The sequence below is a fragment of the Mandrillus leucophaeus genome, unplaced genomic scaffold (genome assembly GCF_000951045.1).
Source record: "Mandrillus leucophaeus isolate KB7577 unplaced genomic scaffold, Mleu.le_1.0 Scaffold252, whole genome shotgun sequence".
Classification (NCBI taxonomy): Eukaryota; Metazoa; Chordata; class Mammalia; order Primates; family Cercopithecidae; genus Mandrillus; species Mandrillus leucophaeus.
The window spans coordinates 1,749,902-1,773,377 of record NW_012102610.1 but is presented as its reverse complement, the minus strand read 5'-3'; the positions used below and the strand labels follow the sequence as shown (position 1 = coordinate 1,773,377).

Below are 23,476 nucleotides of genomic sequence, written 5' to 3'. Positions count from 1 at the left end.
AAACCAGGATATGACTACCTCAACGTTATAAGAATGGAGACAAAAAGCAGCTAATTGGCTTGTTTGGGGTCACACACCAGGCCCTAGGCTGCCCCCCACATCACATCTCCTCAGTGACTTCCTCAGCTCCTCACTCAGTCCCAGGTAAGCCCATCATCCCAAAACAGAAGCACACCCTTTGGAGGGGCCATCTTGCACATATCCAGCACCAGAGAGCTCATCACCTGCAAGCAGCCCAGACCCACTCCCTGGACCCTGGGTCCTGTCCTGGAGACACCACCCCCACTGCTTACCTTTGCAGGTGTTGGGCTGCGGCAGTGGCAGCGGGATGGTGTTAGAGGCCACCTGGGAAAATTCTGACTTCAGTGCAGGTTCCTGTGGGGCTTCTGGCTGTGGAGGGTGACCCTCTATCATGGGTAGAGCAGAGAGGGGGGTTGGGGGAGGTCTCAGGTCTTCAGCCAGGCCTCAGGCACTTCCAGGCACCTGCCCTTCTCACGCAGGCACTGACGTTTAATCCCCCACCCCATTTCACGGGAGAGGAAAATGAGGTTTGGAGTGTGCATATACCTTGGGAAAGATCAATCTCAGCTACTGGGGCAGAGGGGGTGGAAGGAAAGGAGGCAAGGAAGAAGAGAGGGGGGAAAGGAAAAAGAGTGTCTAGATTAAAAACCAACAATCAATTCTAGGACCACTGGCTGGGAGGAAATCCCTCTGGATCACCATGGGCCCAGTGCTGGGGAGATAGCTGGGTTTTGGTAAGAGCCTGTCCCTGCACTCAAATATAGGACAAGGCGCTGGGGCCAGGTCCCTGCAGATGGAGCTCCAGGAAGGAAGCTTCTATTTTCCCTGCCTCACAAATCTCCCATCACTGAAGGCCTCAGGCTTCTGTGGGTTCCAACGTATGGGGTAGCAGGAGGTGAAGGACCCCACAGTGTGCACCTCAGGAATGCCACACTCCCGTGGCAAGATCAGCCCTGCCCACAGCCCCTGCCCTGGCCATCAGGGCCCTTACCTGGGCGGCAAGTGCGGCCATCATCCTGTAGTGAGAAGCCAGGAAAGCAGGCACAGTGGTAAGAGCCCACAGTATTGATGCAAAGGTGCTGGCACAGCTCTCCCGGGAGGAGAAGGCACTCATCCTGGTCATCGCCTGGCAGGCTGTTGGGCAGCTCGGCCTCTGTGCCCAGTGACAGGGCCTCTCGGCCCGCCATCTCTGCCTCTGAAACTAGGACAGGAGTTAGAGCTCAAGACAGAGTCAGCTTGGTCAGAGTAGGTGGCTGAGACCACCAGCTTTGGGAAATTAGTGCAGGTCCTCATCAAGGCCTCTGTGTGCCCAGCAGACAGCAAGGATAGATGAAGCAGGATGGATGGGTGGGTGGGTGGATGGATGGATGGATGGATGAATGGGTGGTGACTGGATGGGTGGATGAATGAAGGAGGATAGAGGGATAGGTGGATGGGTAGATGGAAGGATGGGTGGATAGATGGATACATGGGTGGATGGATGAATGGGTGTGTGGCTGAATGGATGGATGGGTAGGTGGATGGATAGATGGATGGGTAGATGAATGGGTAGATGAATGAGTGGATGAGTGGATGGGTAGATGGACAGGTGGACAGACAGACAAACAGATGGATAGATTGATAGGTGGGTGGGTGGGTGGATGGATGGATGGATGGATGGATGGATGGATGGATGAGTGGATGGATGGATGGCTGGGTGGGTGGGTGGATGGATGGATGGATGGATGGATGGATGGATGGATGGATGGATGGATGGATGGACGGACAGACGTACAGACGGATGGGCAAATGAATGAACAGACCCAAAACAGTAAGAATGAACCCATCAGAGCCAGGTCCAAGTCTTCATCACTGAGTCCCCTACAATAGGACAGGGTCAGATCCACAAGGAAGCTCTCACTAAAGTGTTATAATGGATTCAGACCCCTAACCTCAGTGACATCAGGGAGGACCTTCCTTAGCAGCAGGAAGAGCTCCAAATCTGGGCTCCACTGGATCAGATGTGACCACTGACTTGGGCCTTCACTAGCTGGGTCAATTTGGGCAGCACTAGGCCTCTCTGTGCCTCCAGATTCTGGGATAAACCCATCTCCCAGGGTTGTGCTGGGGAACAGGTGAGAGTGGAAGAGAAGGCTCCTGGGGCTGAGCTTCCTTGGGAAGTTCTTTGTTTAACAGCTGTGGGGAAAGCATGCAGCTAGAACTTCAGGGAGAGGCCTACAGCCCCTCTAAGCTCTGTGCCAGCCCTGGGCCTCCGCCCTTCCCACCCAATCCAGGCAGTGGAGCCCACATAGAGAGTAGCTGCATGAAGTCACGTCTGAGGAACGTGTTTCATATGGAGGGTGTTTACATTAAGCTGAAGCCCAATCAGTCCCAGCCGGTGCCTCTAGACAGGGCCATGATGGCTGGCGGTCTGGCCCTGCAGAGACTCAGCACTGCAGGCAGGCGGCGGACAGACCTGGGCCCAGGACTCCTCCTAGCACACCACAGGCTAGACAGCACCTCCAGGATTCAGGTTCAGCTCACCCTCACCAGCACCTTCCTCACAGGAGGAGGGAGCATTGATCTCTGGCCTGGATCATGCCTGACTCTGTTGACCACCTCCCTTCCACCCACCCGCCCTTTGACTTTTGAAGCCAGACTTCCTCCCAAACTCTACCTTCAGCCAGACTCTTCTGGGTGCTAACCTGACCTTCACACTAGTATTCAACCAGCCCCTTAGAGCCAATCTCGGCAAGTAGCATTTCCTTGGACTCGACTTACTCTCTGTACCCACATCGGACTGGCGAGGGTGGTTGGTCCATCTGTTTTGGTTGATCTACCCAGGCCGGGCCTGGTCCAACCCCCATGCACTTGCCCCTGCCTCACCCTGATGGGAGATCCAGGTATCTGTTCTCCCACCTGTACCTCACAGGATATGAGCTCTTCCTGTATGATCTCCTGGGCCCTGGCACCTGTGGACAGCAGGCATCTTAATCCCTATGCACAGACTTCTGCCATCTTGCATTATAGTGACAGAGATCTGGGTTGACTGAAGCCAAGGCTGACTGGGTCTAGATAAAACTCTGGGCAGCAGGAAGCCTGGGGCAAAAGTGAGAGTCATTAGAGCCAAGGTGTCCAGTCCTGGCTGTGCCAAAGACCCGGCATGTGCCTGGGGCAAGATCCTGCCCTTCTCTGGGCCTCATCTTCCCCCTCTGAGCTACTGAAGCATGGCAACGGTAACAGCAACAGTAGTGGCAATGCTGAGTGCATCACTAGGCACTGCCAAAAGACCTTGACAGGCATCCTATCATTCATCCTTGCACTGAGCAAGGTAAAGAATACAACACCATTCAATAGATGCCACAATGAAGGCTCTGAGAAAGAGCCTTCCTTCTGTGTGACTTGCCCCAGGTAAACAAAGGAGCTGGGATTCCAACCAAGTCTGCCTGACTCCAGAGGCCAAGAGTTTAATCTTGACATGAGGATCTCATCTGTGGCTTTAATTCCCACTCCATGAAGTGCCCAGGACAAATCCACAAGGGACCTAGATGATGGTCCATAGGAACAGCGAAAAAACTGGGCTAGTGGTTCTAGAACCCACCTGGACATCTGGTCCCCAACCAGTTGAGGCTGAACATGTGGATACCCACAAAGCAGGCCTGCCAGGAATCTCATGGCGCCAGCCCCACAGCCACCAAGGCCCATGTACATAAAGGACATCTGCTGACTCACTGGGGTACCCTCATCAGGCTCCTGCAGACCTACCAGGCACAGAGAAGGCTAATGGTCATGAGTCCAGGAGACAGCCCTGGCTAGGGGACAGGGACTGGACATGGCAGCTGGAACAGTGGCCACAGCACAAGAAAGGAAAAAGAAGGGGGTGACACCAAGGACAATAAGGATGGATGGATGGATGGGTGGATAAGCAGATGGATAAATTGACAGGTGGGTGGGTGGGTGGATGGATGAATGGATAGATAGGTGAATAGATGATCAGACAGATGGACAGACAGATGGATGGATAAATGAACGAACGGATGGGTAGGTAGATGGAAAAATGGATGGATGGCAGGATGGATGGATGGATGGATGGATGGATGGATGGATGGATGGATGGATAGATGGATGGATAAACAGACAAAACAGATGGATGAGTGGATAATGAATAGGTAGATAGATACATGGATGAATGGATGGATGGATAGATGGATGGGTGGATGGGTGGGTAGGTGGGTGGATGGATAGATGGATGGATAATTGGGTGGGTAGGTGGTTGGGTGGGTGGGTGGATGGATGGATGCATTGATGGATGGATGGATGGATGGGCAGATGATGGGATAGAGGATGATTGAGGGAATGAATGAACGAATGGATGGAGAGATGGACAAAAGGATGGGAGGATAGGTGGGAGATAAGTGCAATGAATGGAAAAAGAGCAGACTGGTAAGTGGATAGGGAGGAAGATGTACAGACAAAATAGATAGGGAGGAAGATGTACAGACAAAATAGATAGGGAGGAAGATGTATAGACAAAGAGAGGGGAAGGTGGTGAGTGGACAGTGAAAGGGTGATGGGTGGTAGTTGGTGGTTAGGTGGGTGGAGTGGGTAATCCACAGAAAACAATGAAATCACCATCCTCATAACTCTGTTTAGAACAGAGCTTGTGTCTCAAGCCACAGGCGATGATGGACCCAGGGTCCCCACAGAAGGTCAGAGGTCACCCAGCCTTCGCCCCATATGCCACAGCCAGAGAAGGGCAGCACTCACCTCTCCGTGGTGCAGCCGCGGGCTCTGGAGGTCGGCGGACCTCAGGTACTATGAGAGGCTCTTCACCCTCACAGCAGGAAAGCATGACATGATTGCACGGATAGCCCAGGTTGGGATTGGACTCACATAACTGGCCCTCGGCCCGCACGCGGAGGCCCAGCCCACAGCAGTCACAGCATTGCTGCAAGGAGAGACAGTTATCACTGCCCAATCCCTGGCCCCCGCCTGGAGCTAGGCTCAGGGGAAGGACTGATAAATGGAGGTGAATTCACCATTTTCTTTTCTTGCCTTTTTTTTTTTAATTTGGGACGGAGTCTCGCTCTGTCGCTCAGGCTGGAGTGCAGTGGCACCATCTCGGCTCACTGCAAGCTCCACCTCCCGGGTTCATGCCATTCTCCTGCCTCAGCCTCCCAAGTAGCTGGGACTGCAGGCACCCGCCACCACACCCGGCTAGTTTTTTGTATTTTTAGTAGAGATGGGGTTTCACCGTGTTAGCCAGAATGGTCTCTATCTCCTGACCTCGTGATCCGCCCACCTCGGCCTCCCAAAGGGCTGGGATTACAGGCGTGAGCCACCACACCCGGCTGAATTCACCATTTTCTTATCTCCTCTGCCAAACTATGCACTCTCCCAGGGCAGAGAGGTCCTCTGCCTCTACTTCCCAAGTCTGGCACAGGGTAGGACTAACATAAGTCTTTTGAAACAGATAACAAATAAATGGCCTTTTGTGGAAGGAACTATAAACTAATCCCCCAGTCACACTCATTATCCCCTTATGTTTACTAGCAAACCCCCATTCTATTCAAGTCAGTTAAAAGATGGCATTTCCCAGGGGCCTTTGCAGTTAGAGATAGATGCACTCGGCAGAGCCTTCAGGAGGGCTTTAAACTGGGGATGACTCTACTTGAATCAAGTACATAGCTTTTGCTCCCCCTCTTTCTCCTTCTTGGAGCACATATGTGATGGTTGGAGCTTTAGCAGCCAACTTGGGCCATGAAGTGACCCTGAAGATGGAAGCTACAAGTTAAAGATAATTAAACATAAAAACAGAAGACTAGGTTCCTAAAGATGTAGATCTACCCCAGCCCAGGCTGCTTTTCTTCAAAAATAAATTGGTTTTATTTATTTTAAAATACAGTGGTATACTGGTTGCAATAATGGCACCAATTATTCACTCTTTTCTGTGTTCACTGTCTTTGCAATGTGATAGTGCAGCTGCTTCTATTAAAAGAAAGTGTGTATTTCCCAACCTCTTGGTTGTGCCTTCTGTCTTGCTTTGGCCAGTAGAATGAGATAAACGTGATGGTGTGCCAGTTCTTAGCCTAGGCCTCAAAAGACCTTGAATGCTTCTATTTATTTTCTTGGAACTCTGCACATCCAGTAACTGAACAGGCCCATGCTAGCCTGCTGGGGGTTGAGACACTGCAGGGAGCAGAGACGAGTCATCCCAGCTGAGGCCATCCTAGGTCATCTAGCTCCAGTGGAGCTGTCAGCTGACAGCAGCCACATAAGCAAGCACCCACCCCCGCCCCCAGGATCAGCTAAGCACGGCTAAGGTCAGCAGAAGTACTCAGCTGACCACAAATTCATGCATTAAAACAGCAACAGGCCACTAGGTTTTGGAATGTATGTTACCCAGCAACAGCTAACCAATACTCTATTCTTGCATCTCTCAGTGTTGAACACTTCCCACTAATGAAGGCCCATCACATACCTAACACTTAGTTTGCATTATCTCTGATCCCCACAACCACCCAAAAAGACATGGATTATTATCCTCATTTTACAGATAGAAAAGCTGAGGCTCGGAAAAGAGAACTGGCCAGGCACGGTGGCTTATGCCTGTAATTCCAGCACTTTGGGAGGCCAAGGTGGGTGGATCATGAGGTCAAGAGATCAAGACCATTCTGGCTAACACGGTGAAACCTCATCTCTACTAAAAATACAAAAAATTAGCCAGGCATGGTGGTGGGCGCCTGTAATCCCAGCTACTTGGGAGGCTGAGGCAGGAGAATGGCGTGAACCCGGGAGGCGGAGCTTGCAGTGAGCCGAGATGGCGCCACTGCACTCCAGCCTGGGCGACAGAGTGAGACTCCGTCGAAAAAAGGAAAGGAAAAAGGAAAAAGGAAAGAGGAGAAGGGAGGGGAGGGGAGGGGAGGGGAGGGGAAAAAAAGAAAAGAGAACTGGTCCAGGGTCAAACATAAAGACAGAAAAGGGGATTCTAAACGTTTCTAAACCCTGTCAACAGGGTCCTATCACTAATACTAGTGGTTTTAAGGAAAAACATGACCCCAAGATGACCAAAATTGAAGTCAAAATCCTCTCCCAAATGCCAGAATCATCCAGCAGCCTCTGTCACCATCACCCAGGTTTGAGACCGTGGGCTTCTTCAATTCCTTCCCCCGCTCCTCAATCCAGATGAGGTCCCTTCTGGAAGGTTTCCTGAAATTGTGCCACTGTCCTAGTTTGCCGTCGCCTTGCTGTAGACAGCCAGCTATCCATCCCAATGTCTGTTTCCCTTCTTTCTCATGTTCAGTGAGGCACCTGACCTCCCAGAATAAAGACACCACATTCCCTAGTCTTCCTTGCAGTTACATGTAGCCAGGAGATGAAGCTCCAGCCAATGAAATCTAAGCAGAACTACAGTCCACCCTCAAAAAAGGGAGCCCTTCTTCTGCTCATGTTCACAGCAGCATTATTATTCTCAATAGCCAAAAGGTGGAAGCAACCCAAGTGTCCGTCGATGAATGGACAGATACAGAAAATGTGGTCTGTCCACACAATGGAATATTTGCCACCTCAAAAAGGAAGGAAACACTTACATTTGCTACACATGGCATGGATGAACCTTGACGACATTATGCTAAGTGAAATAAGCCAGACGCAAAAGATCAAACACTGTATAATTCCACTTACATGAGTTTCCTAGAGGAGTCAAACCCACAGAGACAGAAAGTGGAATGGTGGTTACCAAGAGCTACAGGGAGAGGGAATGGGAGTCAGTGTTCAATGGGAACAGTTTCAGCTTGAGAAGATAAAAAACTTCCTTGGATGCTTGCTGGTGATGGCTGCACAACAATGTGAATGTGCTTAATGCCACTGAGCTGTGCAGTTACAAATGGTTAAGATTTTACATCATGTGTATTTCACCACGATCAAAAACAATTTAAGATGATCAAAAACAATTTAAGCCGGACGCAGTGGCTCATGCCTATAATCCCAGCACTTTGGGAGGCCGAGGTGGGTGGATCACTTGAGGTCAGGAGTTCAAGACCAGCCTGGCCAATGTGGTGAAACCCCATCTCTAGTAAAAATACAAAAGTTAGACAAGCGTGGTGGCGTATGCCTATAATCCCAGCTACTCAGGAAGCTGAGGTAGGAGAATCGCTTGAATCCGGGAGGTGGAGTTGCAGTGAGCCGAGATTGTACCACTGCACTCCAGCCTGGGCGATAGAGACTCTGTCTCAAAATACTAATACTAATACTAATACTAATAATAATAATTTAAAACAAGGGGGCTCTCCTGCCCCTTTCTGGAGTTCGTCCTGGACCATGAGGTGGCAAATGAGAGCTGGTAGGACAAGAACACCATGCCTGTGCCCCGTTCCTGATGACCATGGAGCTGCTCACTCCTCGAACTCAGCCCTGCCTTCCTCCAGCCTGCAGCATATGAGAGAAAAACCAGTGTTCCAGGAAATTTTCCATTACTTGTAGCTAAACTGACACCCTATCCCCCAGTGGCCCCCATGAGCTCGAGCACACAACCTGATCTCCTGCTGCAAATCCCTCCCACGGCTTTACAGACGCTCTGCTTGAAGCCCAAAGCTCTCAGCATTTACTGTCCTTTATGTTCCAGCCTAAGGACTCCTGGTGGCCTGTCTCTACTGCTGCCAGACCACTGGGCCACACACCCCATTTCCCAACGTCCTCGCCTGTGTGTTAGCTCACACTGTTCTCTGCACCACTACTGCCTGGTGGGGTTTTACCCCATCCCAATCCCACCTCCCATGTGCGAGAAACATCCTCAATAACCAGTCCCCACAACTGCCAGAAGGGACCCTCAAACACTCCATGGGGTCCACCTCAGAGTCAAACCGCAGTCATTCCGATGATGGCCAGGAGCCCTGTCATCTCTCTGGGCTCAGCTCCACCTGCCCGGTCACTCGATGCACTCCACCCACACAGTCTAGACATGCCAAGCAGACTCTGACCTCAGGACCTTCGCACATGCTGCACTCTGCCTGAAAGCATTTTCGCAGACATCCCCCACCCCGGGCATTGCACAAATGTCCCCTTCTCAGTGAGGCTGTCACTGGCCACTGTCAGCTGATACTGCAGTCCCTCCCCAGCCCTGACACTGCTTATCCCGCCTCTCTTTAGGTTTTCCTCCTTAGCACAATCGCCTGCGACCACGCCAGGTGCTAACATAGTCATTGTGATCTTCCTCTGTCTTCCTGGCCAGAAAGAAATCCCCCAGAGGGCAGGAATTGCCATCTGTGTTACTCATTGCTACATCCCTGATGCCTAAAACAGGGCCCAGGGCACACACTGGTGCTCTAAAAATATTCTGTGAATTAACTGGTCAATATAATAACTGACGATGTTTTCTGCACAGATGAAGAGTCTTTCCACCCAGGCGTGAGGGCCACTCCCAGGAGGAACCCTGAGGACAGCCTAACTTCTTGGGCCGCAAGGACTTTCAGGCCCAGGCCAGCCTCCCACCCTGCCCCGCCCCACCCCGCTGCAAAGGCCACAGGTCAGGCTTGCCTTGTATAGGGAGACGCCACAGGTGTCGTTGTCCTCAGCCCCACAGGTCTCGCCCTCCTTGGCTCCCAGGACGCCGGCCATGCAGCTCTTCTCCTTCAAGTAGGAGACACAGCAGTGCCTCTGGGCTGTCCTGCAACAGAGGGGGCAATTCAGCCCCCAGTCGCCCACCCCATCCTCCCAGAGGAGAAAGTGAGTGAGGTTCAGAGGAGGGAAGCCCTGCCCAAGGTCCACAGCAAGGGAGCCAGTGCAGGTGGCAGAGCTGGCACAACCTCCACTGGATTGCACAGGTTTCATTTCTTGGCTTAACCAAGAAGATGCAGGCCTGAGTCCCACTGGACTCGGAGTTGTGTGTCCCTGACTTCTGAGAGAGAGGGGTTGGCATCAGAGTCTCCACCCCCACAACGGTCAGGGAGGACAGAGAGACCCAATCCCAGAAAAGGCTGGCAGGTCAGTCCGGAGGAGCACAGCCTCCGGATCCCTGGTCACTGCCTGCCAGTCACTGTTGGGCTGCCTGGGGCAGAGGTGGCTGACGAGTCAGCTGCAGAGGCCAGAGCCAGGACAGGGTGGTCGGGATTATGGTGGGCAGGGCTCAGCACCCCCTGAGGTAGGGCACATCCACAAGAGGGATGCAAGCATGTAAGGACCGCTTAGCGTCAAACTCCGGGGTCCCAATGCTGCATGCTCTAAGTAGCCCCATATTGGTAGAATGGCAGAAGGGAAAGACAAGGTTAGAACATAAATTTTTTTAAAGGAAGCAGAGTGGTCTGGACATTGGGAAACATGGGGTCTAATCCTGGCCATGCTGCCAGTGAGCTGTGTGGCTTTGAGTGCATCACACTGCCTCTCTGAACTTCATCTTTCTTATTTGGAAAAATGAGCAGGTGAGACAGGGTCCCTGGAAAAAAAAGAAAGCATGAGCAGCTGACCAAGAGCTCTCCTGGGCCTGGAAAAGGGAAGGCATGGGGATAAAGGATTGCTTTGCTGCGATATCAGAGTCAGAAGAAACAACCAGCACAGCAGCAAGGGAGCACAGCGAGGGGCCAGCCTCCTGAAGACCCAAGGGTAGCAGAGCAGAGAAAGGAGACAGAGGAGAGAAAGCCTGAGGCGGATGAGTGCGGCAGCAACCGCAGCACGCGGTGAGGGGAGCACCTGACTATTCCTAGGGGATAGCAGTCCTTTAAAACTTGTTTCAAATTGTACACTCCTTGGATCTTGCTCACTAGGCCAGCTACCAATTTATGTGGCTGGTTTGTTCCTAGGACCAGTCTTGGACTTTCCACGCCTGGAGAAAGCCTGGCCAGATGGCGCATGGCAGCCACACCCAGTCGCCCTCAGGCCCCAGAGGCAGGTGAAGGTGCACTCTCTCTGGGCTGCCCTGGGCCTGGGGTCCTAGGCAAGCAGGATTCTGCAGAAGGCAAATGGGCCTCTCCGCCTGCTCCAGGGAGCCCACCCTACCTGCAGACATTGCCCTCAGTGCCGCTCTCAGGTATCTCCAGGCACTCGTCATTGTCGATGGCCCACTGCTGTCCGGCTGCGCAGCAGGTCTCGATCAGGTCCTTGGTGGAGCCTGTGGATAGCAACATGAGGCAGAGTCACCATACAGAGGTCACCAAGAGCAGATGTGCAGGGGCCTGTCCAGGTCTTTACTGAGCAGGCAAACTCACCCACCCCTGCTGCTGTGCATGCTGGTCGCTAACAGCCCACAACACAACTGTCTTTGGAGAACTGTCTGGGAGGTGGAGTCCTCCCTACAGGGGCTGGGAGGAGCCCAGCCAATAACAGGCTAACATGGGGCTAGAGCTCAGCCCCCAGTCTCAAAGCAGTTAGCTCTGTGGGGGCCACTCACACTCTAGAGCTCCCAAGGGGTCAGACCGCACTCGGGCCACAGCTTTGTCTGCCTCTCATCCCTCACTCCTCAGAAAGTTTCTCCTGAGAGGTCTCCCCAAATGAACCAACATGTGCACAACACCTCCCCAACTCAGGCTCTGCTTCTAAGGAACCCAACCTAAGATGCTACGGCAGGACAAGAGGTAAGAAAACAGCAGCAGTGGCAGCAAGAGAAGTTTAAGCTCATCCAGGAAATTCACGGAAGATTCATGTTGAATACACACTTGACCCCTGAACAACACAGCAGTTTCTTCCGCCTCTGCCACCCCTGAGACAGCAAGACCAGCCCCTCCTTCCCCTGAGCCTACTCAGCATGAAGAGAGCGAGGATGAAGACCTTTACGATGGTCCACTTCCGCTGCATGAATAGTAAACATATTTTCTCTTATGATTTTCTTAATAACATTTTCTTTTCTCAAGCTTACTTTACTACAATACAGAATATAGGCCAGGCATGGTGGCTCATGCCTGTAATCCCAGCACTTTGGGAGGCCGAGGCGGGCGGATCACAAGGTCAAGAGTTCAAGACCAGCCTGGTCAACATGGTGAAATCCCGTTTCTACTAAAAATACAAAAATTAGCCAGGCACGGTGGCAGGCACCTGTAATCCCAGCTACTCAGGAGGCTGAGGCAGGAGAATTGCTTGAACCCGGGAGGTGGAGGTTGTGGTAAGCTGAGATCATGCCATTGCACTCCAGCCTAGGCAATAAGAGTAAAACTCCATCTCAAAAAAAAAAAAAATACAGTATATAATATATATAACATACAAAATATGTGTTAATTGACTATTTGTGCTATCAGTAAGGCTTCCTGTCAACAGTTAGCTATTAGTTAAGTTTTTAAGGAGTCAAAAGTTACACATGGATTCTTGACTGTTAGTGGGGTCAGCACCCCTCACTCCTGAGTTGTTCAAGGTTCAACTGTATTTGTGGCTGGGGAGGTTGGAAGGAGTCAAGGGAGGGGAGAATGTCTTAAAACTCAAAGGCACAGGCTATAGGTTACAAAAATTAATGAATTTGATTACCTCAAAATTCAAATATGTATAACAAAGAATTCCATGTACACATATAATAGACTGCTGACATACCAGGAGATGTTTCTGGAATGTCCAAAACTGACAAGGAATTGCCATCTACAAAACATAATAAACTCCTGAAAATTAACAAGAAAAAAAAGAACTCCAAAGTAAAACATTCCTTAGGCCAGATGTGGTGGTTCACACCTGCAATCCCAGCATTTTGGGAGGCTAAGATGGGTTCATCACTTGAGCTCAGGAGTTTGAGACCAGCCTGGACAACATGGCAAAACTCCAATTCCATAAAAAATACAAAAGTTAGCCCAGCTACTCGGGAAGCTGGGGTGGGAGGATTGCTTGAGCCCAGGGATGGGGAGGGGGGCTGGAGGTTGCATTGAGCTGAGACAGAGCCACTGCACTCCAGCCTGGGCGACAAAGTGAGACCCCGTCTCAAAAAATAATAATAAAATATCCATTAAACTGGAAATATGAGAAACAGTGAGAAATGCCACGCAGAGGTGGGGACCCCCTTTTCTCCCTTCGAGCTGTATTCCTCCACACTGCTGCATGTCTGTGTGTCTGGGGTGGGAGTGGAGACTGTGGCCAGCTAGAGAGACGTGGCATCGCTTATGCAGTTAAATACAGGCATCATCAAGGACCCAGATGCTCTGATCCTGGTGCCTGTGCCAGGGAAGTCCCCACCACAGCCCATAACACAACCAGTATAAGGATGCCCATGTCAAGTGTTATTTGTGGAAGGGGGTTGGGGACAGCCTGGGTGTCCATCACTGGGGGGAAGATGAGGAAAATCTGGGGCCATGCCACGTGGAGGAGCTGTCAGAAACAACAGACTGGATACACACACAGCAGCATGAGCTGGACGCACGGACACACAAAAGTGGGGAGGAACACAGCACTAAGGGAGAAAAGGAAGAAACCAAATCAGTTCTACTATACAAATTTAAACTATCACACATAAAATAACAACGCATACTTTGCGAGAACACATGATAGCAAAAAACACACTGAGATGAAACTGTCAGTTATGGGGATGGAGGTGGTGGATGGGAATGGAGAAAGACGATGAAAGGAAATAAAATATTAATATATAAATAAAACAAGAGAGAGCCTTGCAAAGAGGATAATAAGAGCCATGCCAAGAAATGAGAAGTGTAATTAACCCAAGCGCTTGCCCCTGAGGTCTGAAAGTGACATTCCTAAGTCAAGTTCATACAGAATGCCTAGACATTCGTGCTGGGGGCAACAAGTAACAGATGAGTGCCTCTGAGCTTGATGGGCCTGAGTCCACACCTCAGCATTACCACTGACAGCCGCTTCTCCTCCCTAAAGACTCAGTGTCCTTCTCTGTATGAGGACTGAATGGCTGTGCAGGTGCTAAGGCCCACAAAGCCCTCTAAATGCCCTGAGCAGTTCACATAAGGGCACAGGGCTGAGGGACAGATGCTGTGAAGGACGGCACCTGCACACTCCAGCAGGAGCAATAGCTCACGGAGGGTCATCGGCTGCGTCACCTTAGCAGGCACGGCAAGTCACCAAGCTTTCCTTAGTTTTCATTCTTTTTCCATAAAACAGGGAAAACAGCTTCCATCACAACCTGTTACTGTTCTGCTCTGAGGCACGGAGAGGAATGAGAACTGGTGTCTACCAGAAGCACATAGCAAACACCATACTCAATGGGGGAACATTAGACACATCCCCCACTGAATTATTAAATATTACAAAAATAATGCCCGTGGGCCATGCTACTGTATAGCATTGTCCTGGAGATACTAGCAAATGCAGTAAAACAAGAAAAAAGGAGGCCAGGCATGGTGGCTCACACCTGTAATCCCAGCACTTTGAGAGACCTAGGCAAGCAGATCACGAGGTCAGGAGTTCGAGACCAGCCTAGCCAACACGATGAAACCCCGTCTCTGCTAAAAATACAAAAAAATTAGCCAGGCTTGGTGTCATGCACCTGTAATCCCAGCTACTCGGGAGGCTGAGGCAAGAAAATTGCTTGAACCCAGGAGGCGGAGTTTGCAGTGAGCCAAGATCGCACCACTGCACTCCAGCCTGGGCGACAGAGCAAGACTCGTCTTAGAAAAAAAAAGAAAGAAAGAAAAAAGGGCCAAAGAAATAATAGAAAGAAGAAGCAATAGTCATTATTGGCAGATGTTATGGTTTCATTGTCCTAGACAATCCAAGAGAATCAAAACTCACAACGTATTAGAATATGATTAACAATAATGATTATAATACAACAGCCAAAAACAAAAACAACACACACAAATTAGTGGCTTTCCTATACCCCCGTAACAATTAAATAGAAAAGTTAATAGGAAAAAATTCCCATTCAAAAGAGAAACAAACCTAGAAATGAATCGACAGTAAACACGCTTGATTCACATGAAGAAGAAAATTTGATTGTCTAATGGGTACAAGGTATACTTTATTCAAAATACATATCACGTGTCTAATATGTACCTTAAAGATGTCAATTGTCCTCTACTTACTCTACAACTTCAATGCGATTCCAACCAAAGCAAAGTGTAAATGTCAGAGAATTTGTCATGTTAATTCTAAAATTCATCCAAAAAAAGAAATGTTTAAGAATACCCGAGAACATTTCTGAAAAATAAGAACAGAGAAGGCAGACTTTCTCCAACAGTATCAGAATACACTTCAAAGTTCTAATAATCAAAACAAGAAGACAAGGAGCTCAATGGAAGAGAAAAGAGTTCAGAAACAGACCCATGTACATATGAGAATTGAATATATGATGAAGGTGGCATTCAAACTTAGCAGGGAAAGAATTTAATATATGATGCTGGGATCCACATCATGCCATACACGAAAGTAAGTTCCAAATCTGTAAAGGCAGTATTAGAATAAAATTTCCAAAGATGATTTTAGAAAAAAGAGAATCTTCTTCAGAAATAAAATCCATAGCCTGCAATCCCAGAACTCTGGGAGGCTGAAGCAGGAGGATCACTTGAGGCCAGTAGTTTGAGACCAGCCTGAGCAACATAGTGTGACTGTCTCTTAAAAAGAAAAAAAATTTAACCAGGCATGGTGGTACATGCCTGCATTCCCAGCTACTCAGGGGCCTGAGGGGAAAGGATTGCTTAAGCCCAGGAGATGGAGGCCTCAGTGAGCCGTGCTTGTGCCACTGCACTCCAACCTGGGTGACAAAAGTAAGACCTTGTCTCAAACAAACAAATAAATAACCCTCTCACAGCCGTCAGCACTGTGAGAGCCTCTTGTTGATGAGTTTACTTTCTCAGTTCTCTGTTTCCTTCTCTGTAATGTCAGCTCCCAGACAGTAGGTAGCTCTCTTATCTATCTTCTTCACAGCCGTATCTCAGCCCCTGGCAAATGGTGGGTGTTCAATGAGTATTTGCTAAATGAATCTAGGAGACCCTTGGCAACTGAGAGGCGCTGTGTCAGAGGCTGGCATCAGTGCTCACTGTCTGAATGGAACATGGCTCAGACATGTCTGTCCCAGGACTCAGGAGCACTGGGTGCCAGGCAAAACCCTGCCTCCACCTCCCAGGATGCCACAGTCCTGACTTGAGTCTCTGCGGCCACTGAGAGTGATGCCACCATTCAATGCCTCATCCCCTCTTGTTACACTCTGGCCATGTGGGAGACTCTCCTTATTTGAATACTTCTGGTGGCAGGAGGTGACTCTGCCCAGGCGGCTTATCCTCTCTTCTGCATAGCTCAAACTCACAACATTTTTCTACAGGACCAAATACTTCCTCCCTAAACTTCTTCCAAGATTGCCTTACAGAGATTACGGTCCCTGGCTCTTAGCCAGATGACATCAGTGGGATGCCCAATGAAGATAACAGTAACAGCTGAAATATAGCAGTGCTAGCAACCAGCCAGGCAGGGTCACAGCACACAAACCTCACAGTTACTAAGAGTGAGAACTGTTGGCATTCCTATTTCACAGACGAGTTGGGGAGTTAGAAATCCCAAGCAGAGTGACTACACATAACAAAAATGCACTGTAGTCAGGTGGACACCCTCAACACCCTGACTTGATCACTATGAATTACATACATGTCACAGAATTTCACATGCACTCACCCCATAAATGTGTACAAATGGCCAGGCACGGTGGCTCACACCTGCAATCCCAGCACTTTGGGAGGTCGAGGTGGGCGGATCACCTGAGGTCAGGAGTTTGAGACCAACCTGGCCAACATGACAAAAACCCATCTCTACTAAAAGTACAAAAATTAGCCGGGCATGGTGGTGAGTACCTGTAATCCCAGCTACTCAGGAGGCTGAGGCAGGAAAATCGCTTGAACCCAGGAGGCAGAGGTTGCAGTGAGCCGAGATCATGCCACTGCACTCCAGCCTGGGTGACAGAGCAAGACTCCGTCTCAAAAAAAAAAAAAAAAAAAAAGTGTACAAATGTAAAGCAAGTCACAAGCCTCAATTTCCCCTCTTCTCCTCCTTTCTCCAGGCCTGAGCTTCTCCATGTCTGTCACACAGGTGACCTGATGCAGCCGATCCTGAAGGTCCTCTCTGAGACTCTAACCGTCACCAGCCCGAGAGATGCTCTGCTTTCGTGGGTGTTGAATGGCGCTCTCTGCCGGCTCCTCCTTGATCAGGTGCCAGGGTTCAGCCTGCGCTTGGTAGGTTTACCCCCATTCTCTCCTGGCCACCTTCCTTCTCAAACAAAGCTCAGGAACTATGACCCTTATGCTGGGAGGGTCACCCACTTGCAGCAGGAGGGGAAATTGTGTAGGTACCATGAGTAGCATTGCCAGGTGCCATCCAAAATGTGGGAGGCAGAGCCAGGCAAAGCCCAGCAAGGTGAGTGAGTACCCCTCATCTTATGTCCAGAGGCCCCAGCCCTCCACCCTGATTCTCCAAGGCTCCGCCCAGCAGCCACCTCCTCTCTTCTAGGACCACCTCTCACAGGTCCCCTAGCCTCTGCCTGGCACTCGCTCTCTTTCTCTCTCTTTCGCTCTCTCTTTCTGTCGTGTTTTTTAAGTTCCTGAGCACCAGACTTTTGGAGTCTCAGCCCTGGGGCTTCTTCTATTCTCCAACACACCCTGGCCTGGCTGATCTCATCTCCAAGCTTCCAATGCCACCTTCCCCTGGCCCCCACCCCCCACGTCACATGCACATGCCCACAGCTGGCCAAGAAACCACCCCAGATGTCTCCCTGGCACTTCCCCAGCTGGAATTTGTTCAGCTCCGGATTCTCCCAAGCCGCCCCCTCCCTGGGTCTTCCTGTGTCAACAAAGGCCCTACCATCCTCAGGACCCTCCCAGGCCAATCCCCCATCCCCCGCCTCCCTCCAGTCCATCACTCACAGGGCCATCTCCAAAGGCATCCCAGTCCACCGGCCACGCCCTCCTCCACCACCCACTCCTGCACTCCTTGCCTCCATGCTGTCGCCCTCCAGCTCATCACCCACAGGGCTATAGAATGACTGTCCAAAAATACAAATCAGATTGGATCGTTCCTGCGCCTATGGCCCCCCATGGTCCCCACTTTCCTTACAAAGTCCTACACACTGGGGCCCTGCCCGCCTCCCCTAGTGACCTCCTTTCTCTGACTCACTCTTCAACTTGCTCTCTCTCCTCAGGACCTGCTCGGGCTCAGTCCTGCCCCAGGACCTTGGCATTTGCCATGCTGCCTGCCTGGAATCTTCCACCTTTCCCTGTGCCATCTGTTGCCCCCACTCTATAAAGGGCAGGCTCCTTCTCTTTCTGGGGGTCTCTCCTCCTCAGAGAGGGTCTCCCTAACTTCCATATCTAAACTAACTCCTACTCAGCCCTCATCATGTCATCTTACCTAGTCTTCCTCACAATGCTCTGGCCTTCCACATCCCAGAGTCATCTTGGGGAGCCCTGGGGCTCCACAGATCCCATGGAAAAGCCACTGCCCCACAGGATAAAGTGCCTCTCTCTAGAGTGAGACTCAGGGCCTTCACAGCACAGCCCAGACTCCGTTCCCAGGAACACACACCTTCTCTTGTTCTATGCCTTTGCACACGCTGTTCCATGCTGGGATGCCCTTCTACCTTGGCCAACTGGCGAGTATCCAACTACCCATCCCTAAGAGCCAGTCCAAATGTGACTCCCTGCCTGTGTGTCTGTCCAGCAGGCTCTGTCTAACACCCAGGAAAAGCAGCTCCCTCCTCTGACTTCACTCATATCCTTCCACCACAATGTCCCTGTCGGGTGGCAAGCTGTCCCAACCACCAGACTGGGAGGGTCTCATGGGCCAACAATCATCCTAATCATTTCAGGGTCTCCAGTGCCCAGCACACAGCACAGACCGGGTCCCTGGTAAAATCTGGGGCTGGGTGAAATATTTCAGGCTCTTGGTGTATATCATCTCATGTAAAGCTCACATCACAATGGGAGGTCGGTGTGATGATCCCCCTGTCCCAGAGGTATAAAAAGAGGTTCTAAGAATTTAACAGAGGCAGCCCAGGGGCACAACCTTAGGGAAATTACAAGGAAGAATGCAAACCCTTACTAGCCACCTCCCCTTACACCACCTCTATGTAGCAGATGCTACCAGGCTCACAAGACGAGCACAGGCATGTCCTTCCACTGCTGGAAGCACAGGTGTGTGGCTGGGCCACCACTCACTGGCTGGGGCACTTGGGCAAGTCACTCAGCTTCTGAGCCTCCATGTCCTTGCCTGCAAAATGGGCAAGTAACCCTCCCCACCCACATTTCACAAGTGGGAATGTAAGATTCAGTGCGTGGCAAATAGCTGGTACTCAGTAAACACAACCTCCCTGTCTCCTGGCACATACAAGATGCTTGGTGACTGCTTTCCAAATTAATTAACAAAGGGGCAGCCAAATCCATGGAAGGATTAGCAACCATCCCTTCAGCAGCAGAAGCTGGTGCAGCCTTCAGTCACGCCTACCCTGCCTCTTCTTTCCTCTGGCTTTTCGAGAATTCCCCATTTCTGTCCACTTTGCTGCTTTGCAGGAGCTCAGGCCAAGGGGAAACAAGGCCTTCCCCACCTGCTGGTTCTCAGCAGCACTGCAGAAAGAGAGACACAGGTGCTCTCCCACTCTGACAGCCCAGCCTCAACCCAGAGGTTCTCTCTGGCCTCCTGGGATTGGCAGTGACATGGCCCCGCAACATCCCCGCTTCAGAACACATTGCCACGGTTGACTTCACAGCATCAGGGCTCCGGGCCTGGTAGCAGGGTGAGCATGACCCTTACCCAGCAGGAACCCCGCTGTTCCCACGCTGAGCGGCACAGAGCAGGCCCACTCTGGAAAACCACTCATTGTCCCCTGGTAAAGCAGAAGGCGCCACACCCATGGCACTGAGTATTCTGGTGGTTTCCAAGTGGTTTCCAAGTGCCCACAAATGAGAGGAAGGGTCCACAGCCTGCAGCGTGACCACATGATGCCAGCCACCTCATTGCCACCATGTGCCAGGACCCACCAGCACCACACCAGCACTGCACTGGGGAAAGAGGCAGCCACGGGGAGTACTGCACACAGCCTTTCATGTGAGGCTCAGAAACAGAGAAGAGTGAGGCAAGAATGTTCAGGGGTAAATTATAAAGAAAAGGAGGGAACTCCTGCTGACTGTCGTCAGGACGGTGGTAACTATGGAGTGGGGTGTCAGGGACGACCCTATGGTTTCTGTCTTGCTGCCCATGTGGATACTTCCTGAACTGCTCTTCTCCTCCCAAACAAAAACAGTACTGAAAAAGGTAGAATGATCAGAAAACTCTAAGATTAAAGACTAAAAGACTCTTAAAAATAGATCCAGGCCAGATGCAGTGGCTCACGCCTATAATACCAGCATTTGGGGAGGCCAAAGAGGGAGGGTTGCTTGAGGCCAGGAGTTCAAGACTAGCCTGGGCAACACAGCCAAACTCCATCTCTATAAAAAATTTAAAAATTAGCCAGGCATGATGGTGTGTGCCTATAGTCCCAGCTACTTGGGAGGCTAAGGGAGGAGGATCACTTGAGCCTGAGAAGTCAAGGCTGCAGTGAGCCATGATCGTGCCACTGCACTTCAGCCTGGGCAACAGAGCAAGACCTTATCTAATATATACATATATATACATATATATACACATATATGTGTGTGTGTATATGTGTGTGTGTGTGTGTGTATATATAAACAATAATAAATTTTAAAAATAAAATCAAGGTAAGTGAAACAAGCCAGATACACAAGGATAAAGACTATGATTCCACTTGTATGGGGTCCTTAGAGTAGTCAACTCACAGAGACAGAAAATGGAATGGTGGGTGCCAAGGGCTGGGAGTAGGGGTATAGGGAGTTAGTGTTTAATGGAGACAGAATTTCAGTTTGAAAAGATGAAAAATTTCCGGAGGTGGATGGTGGTAATGGGTGCACAATGAGGTGGATGTAATTCATGCCTTGGAAGAGCACAACTAAAAATAGAAAATGTCATGTTATGTGATAAAATAATAATAATAATAATGCATTGCAGTATAAAAAAGTTGTGGGCCAGGTGCGGTGGCTCACGCCTGTAATCCCAGCACTTTGGGAGGCCGAGGCAGGCAGATCACGAGGTTAGGAGATTGAGACCATCCTGGCTAACAGAATGAAACCCCATCTCTACTAAAAATACAAAAAATTGGCTGGGCGTGGTGGTGGGCACCTGTAGTCCCAGCTACTCGGGAGGCTGAGGCAGGAGAATGGTGTGAACCTGGGAGGCGGAGTTCGCAGTGAGCCGAGATCATGCCACTGCACTCCAGCCTCCAGGTGACAGAGCAAGACTCCGTCTCAAAAAAAAAAAAAGTTGTGACCCCACAATTCTTATAGGGATCTAATCTGCTGATAGATTAGATGCCCCCATGAACACAAACAGGAAACATCACAGACTCTGATGCACCTGCATTTGTGACAGCAAAGATCCAGAAACAACCTAAATCCCACCTGCAGGGCAGTGATTAAATAACTGATGCTGACCAGCCTAGGCAACACAGTGAGCCTCCATCTCCACAAAAACATTTAAAAAATTAGCCAAGCATGGTAGCATGCACCTGTGGTCCCCACTACTTGGGAAGCTGATGCAGGAGAATGCCTTGAGCCCAGGAGGTCTAGGCTGCAGGAAGCGGTGATCACGCCACTGCACTCCAGTCTCGGGACAGAGCAAGACCTTATCTCAAAACAAAGCAAAACTGATGCTATATCCATCTAATCGTATGCAGCTGTTAAAAAGCATTAGATCTGCATGCACTTATATGAAAACAATTTCCACATGTACTATGAATAATTTTTTAAGGGTCAATCCTGAATAGTATCTTTAATAAGCTACCATTTGTCTTTCTAAAAAGATGCATGGATATGCATGGATTATTTCTTGAAGGAGACCCAAGAAACTGGTAACTGTGGCTATCTTGGGGAGGGACTCAGCTCTGGGGAGGGAGGAAGGAAACTGACTGTTTACCCCTTTTGTATTTTGTATTTGTTCCTTATCTTATGCAGGTATTACCCATTTTCTGAGGATTCTAAGTTCCTTTGATCATAGGACAATGGGTTCCTGGAACAATCCAATGCAGAGGTCATGACCCCTCTAGACAGTCCCAGTCCCTTGACATTAAAGCCTTAAGGACTTCTGGCTTTGAAAATGCTGCAGAGAAGTTTCCACACCTGGCAGGAGGGTGGTGATAGGGCCATCTTCGCCAGGCCCCTGTTTGGACAGGATGTTTGTAGGGCCTGAGCAAACAGTGCAGAGAAGGCTGCAGCCCTGATGTTCCCGCCAGCCTTGGTGTTCTCCTGGGCATGTGGAGGGACAGGGTGGGGAGGATTACCTGAAAGTCTGGGGGCACCTTGAATTTTTTTTATGAGGACTGTAAAATGGACAGACAGAAAGGGTTTCTGAACCTGGGTCTGCCTTCCTCCCCGGGATCACAGAAACCAGCAGAGGATGGCTAAGGAACAGCAGGAGTGGGGTCTGCCTGAGCTCACGCAACTCAGGACGAGGGATGCCTTCCTCAGCAGGCAGAGCAGCCCCAGCCAGCCCCCTCAGCACCAGCTTCTGTGTCCCCACTGCTCTCTGCGGCCCTCACATCACCTTCTCCTCTGTGGGTGTTTATCATCTGGACACCCCAGCCTAGCCCAGAGGAGGCACCTGGCCAGTCCTGCCAACCGACCGGATCTCAGGCTTGGCAGAGCTGCCTGCTGGACCCCAGCCTGCACCCATGGTATCTTCCCTCTGGTTCTAGAAGGAACGTCCCAGTCCCAGCCCCCATCTTGCAGACCAGCAGACAGCTGTGGAAAGAGGAGGCACAGCTTGCCCCAGACCACACACCCAGCTGGGGCAGCCACAGGATCTCACCCCAGCTGCACGGCTCCAGAGTGCAGGCTCCTGAGCCAAGCATCAAAGAAAGGAAAGAAGGGGAGGGAAGTTCAAGTACCCATCCACATCAATTCTTCCAAGGGAAGCAGGGCCCTCCCTACCACCCCTCTGGCCCCTTCCCCAAGCCCACTCTCACAGCAGGCTCTCAGCTATGCACCATCCTGCACACGGTCTGGAGCCGGGGGGCCCGGGGTCTGAGGTCCCTCTGCATCCCCAGCTGTGTGCCACCTGAAAGCCAGCCTGACCATTCAGCTCTGCCAGCTCGAGATGCCTGGCAAGAGCTGTTTCCTGGGCCCAGGTCAGGGGCTAGAGCTCCCCCTCCCTCCAGAGTCCGCAGAACCAGGATCACTTTAGTAACAGCCACCACCCAGCTGGGAAAACCAAAGACCCAGGGAGGCAGAGTGACATGCCCAAGGTCACACACAGGGTTTAAATGACAGGCTTCTTTTATGAGGTGATCCTCACTCCCCAGGAAAGGAGTCAAGGCTGTACAAGCTGCAGGTCCCCTGAGCCCAGGAATGGTGAAAGACGGGGTCTGAGCACAGAGAGAAGCCTACCACGGTGAGGGACCTCCGCCCGCCCAGAGAGAAGCCCATCACAGCAGGGACCTCTGCCCCACCCAGAGAGAAGCCCATCACAGCAGGGAACCTCTGCCCTGCCCAGAGAGAAGCCCATCACAGCAGGGAACCTC

The 23,476-nt window shown here is 50.8% G+C and overlaps 1 protein-coding gene across 3 annotated transcripts in view; it reads right to left on the bottom strand.

The window, feature by feature from the left end:
* The window catches only part of FBLN2 (fibulin 2), a 90,169-nt gene that overhangs the window by 19,088 nt on the left and 47,605 nt on the right, over positions 1 to 23,476 (bottom strand). For all 3 annotated transcript variants that reach the window (XM_011983617.1, XM_011983619.1, XM_011983618.1), the window contains exons 3-7: positions 10,990 to 11,101; positions 9,535 to 9,664; positions 4,768 to 4,948; positions 1,013 to 1,222; positions 294 to 407 (exon numbers count right to left, since the gene is read on the bottom strand). In XM_011983617.1, the coding sequence (XP_011839007.1) occupies positions 294 to 407; positions 1,013 to 1,222; positions 4,768 to 4,948; positions 9,535 to 9,664; positions 10,990 to 11,101 (747 nt within the window). The remainder of the gene's footprint in view (positions 1 to 293; positions 408 to 1,012; positions 1,223 to 4,767; positions 4,949 to 9,534; positions 9,665 to 10,989; positions 11,102 to 23,476) is intronic.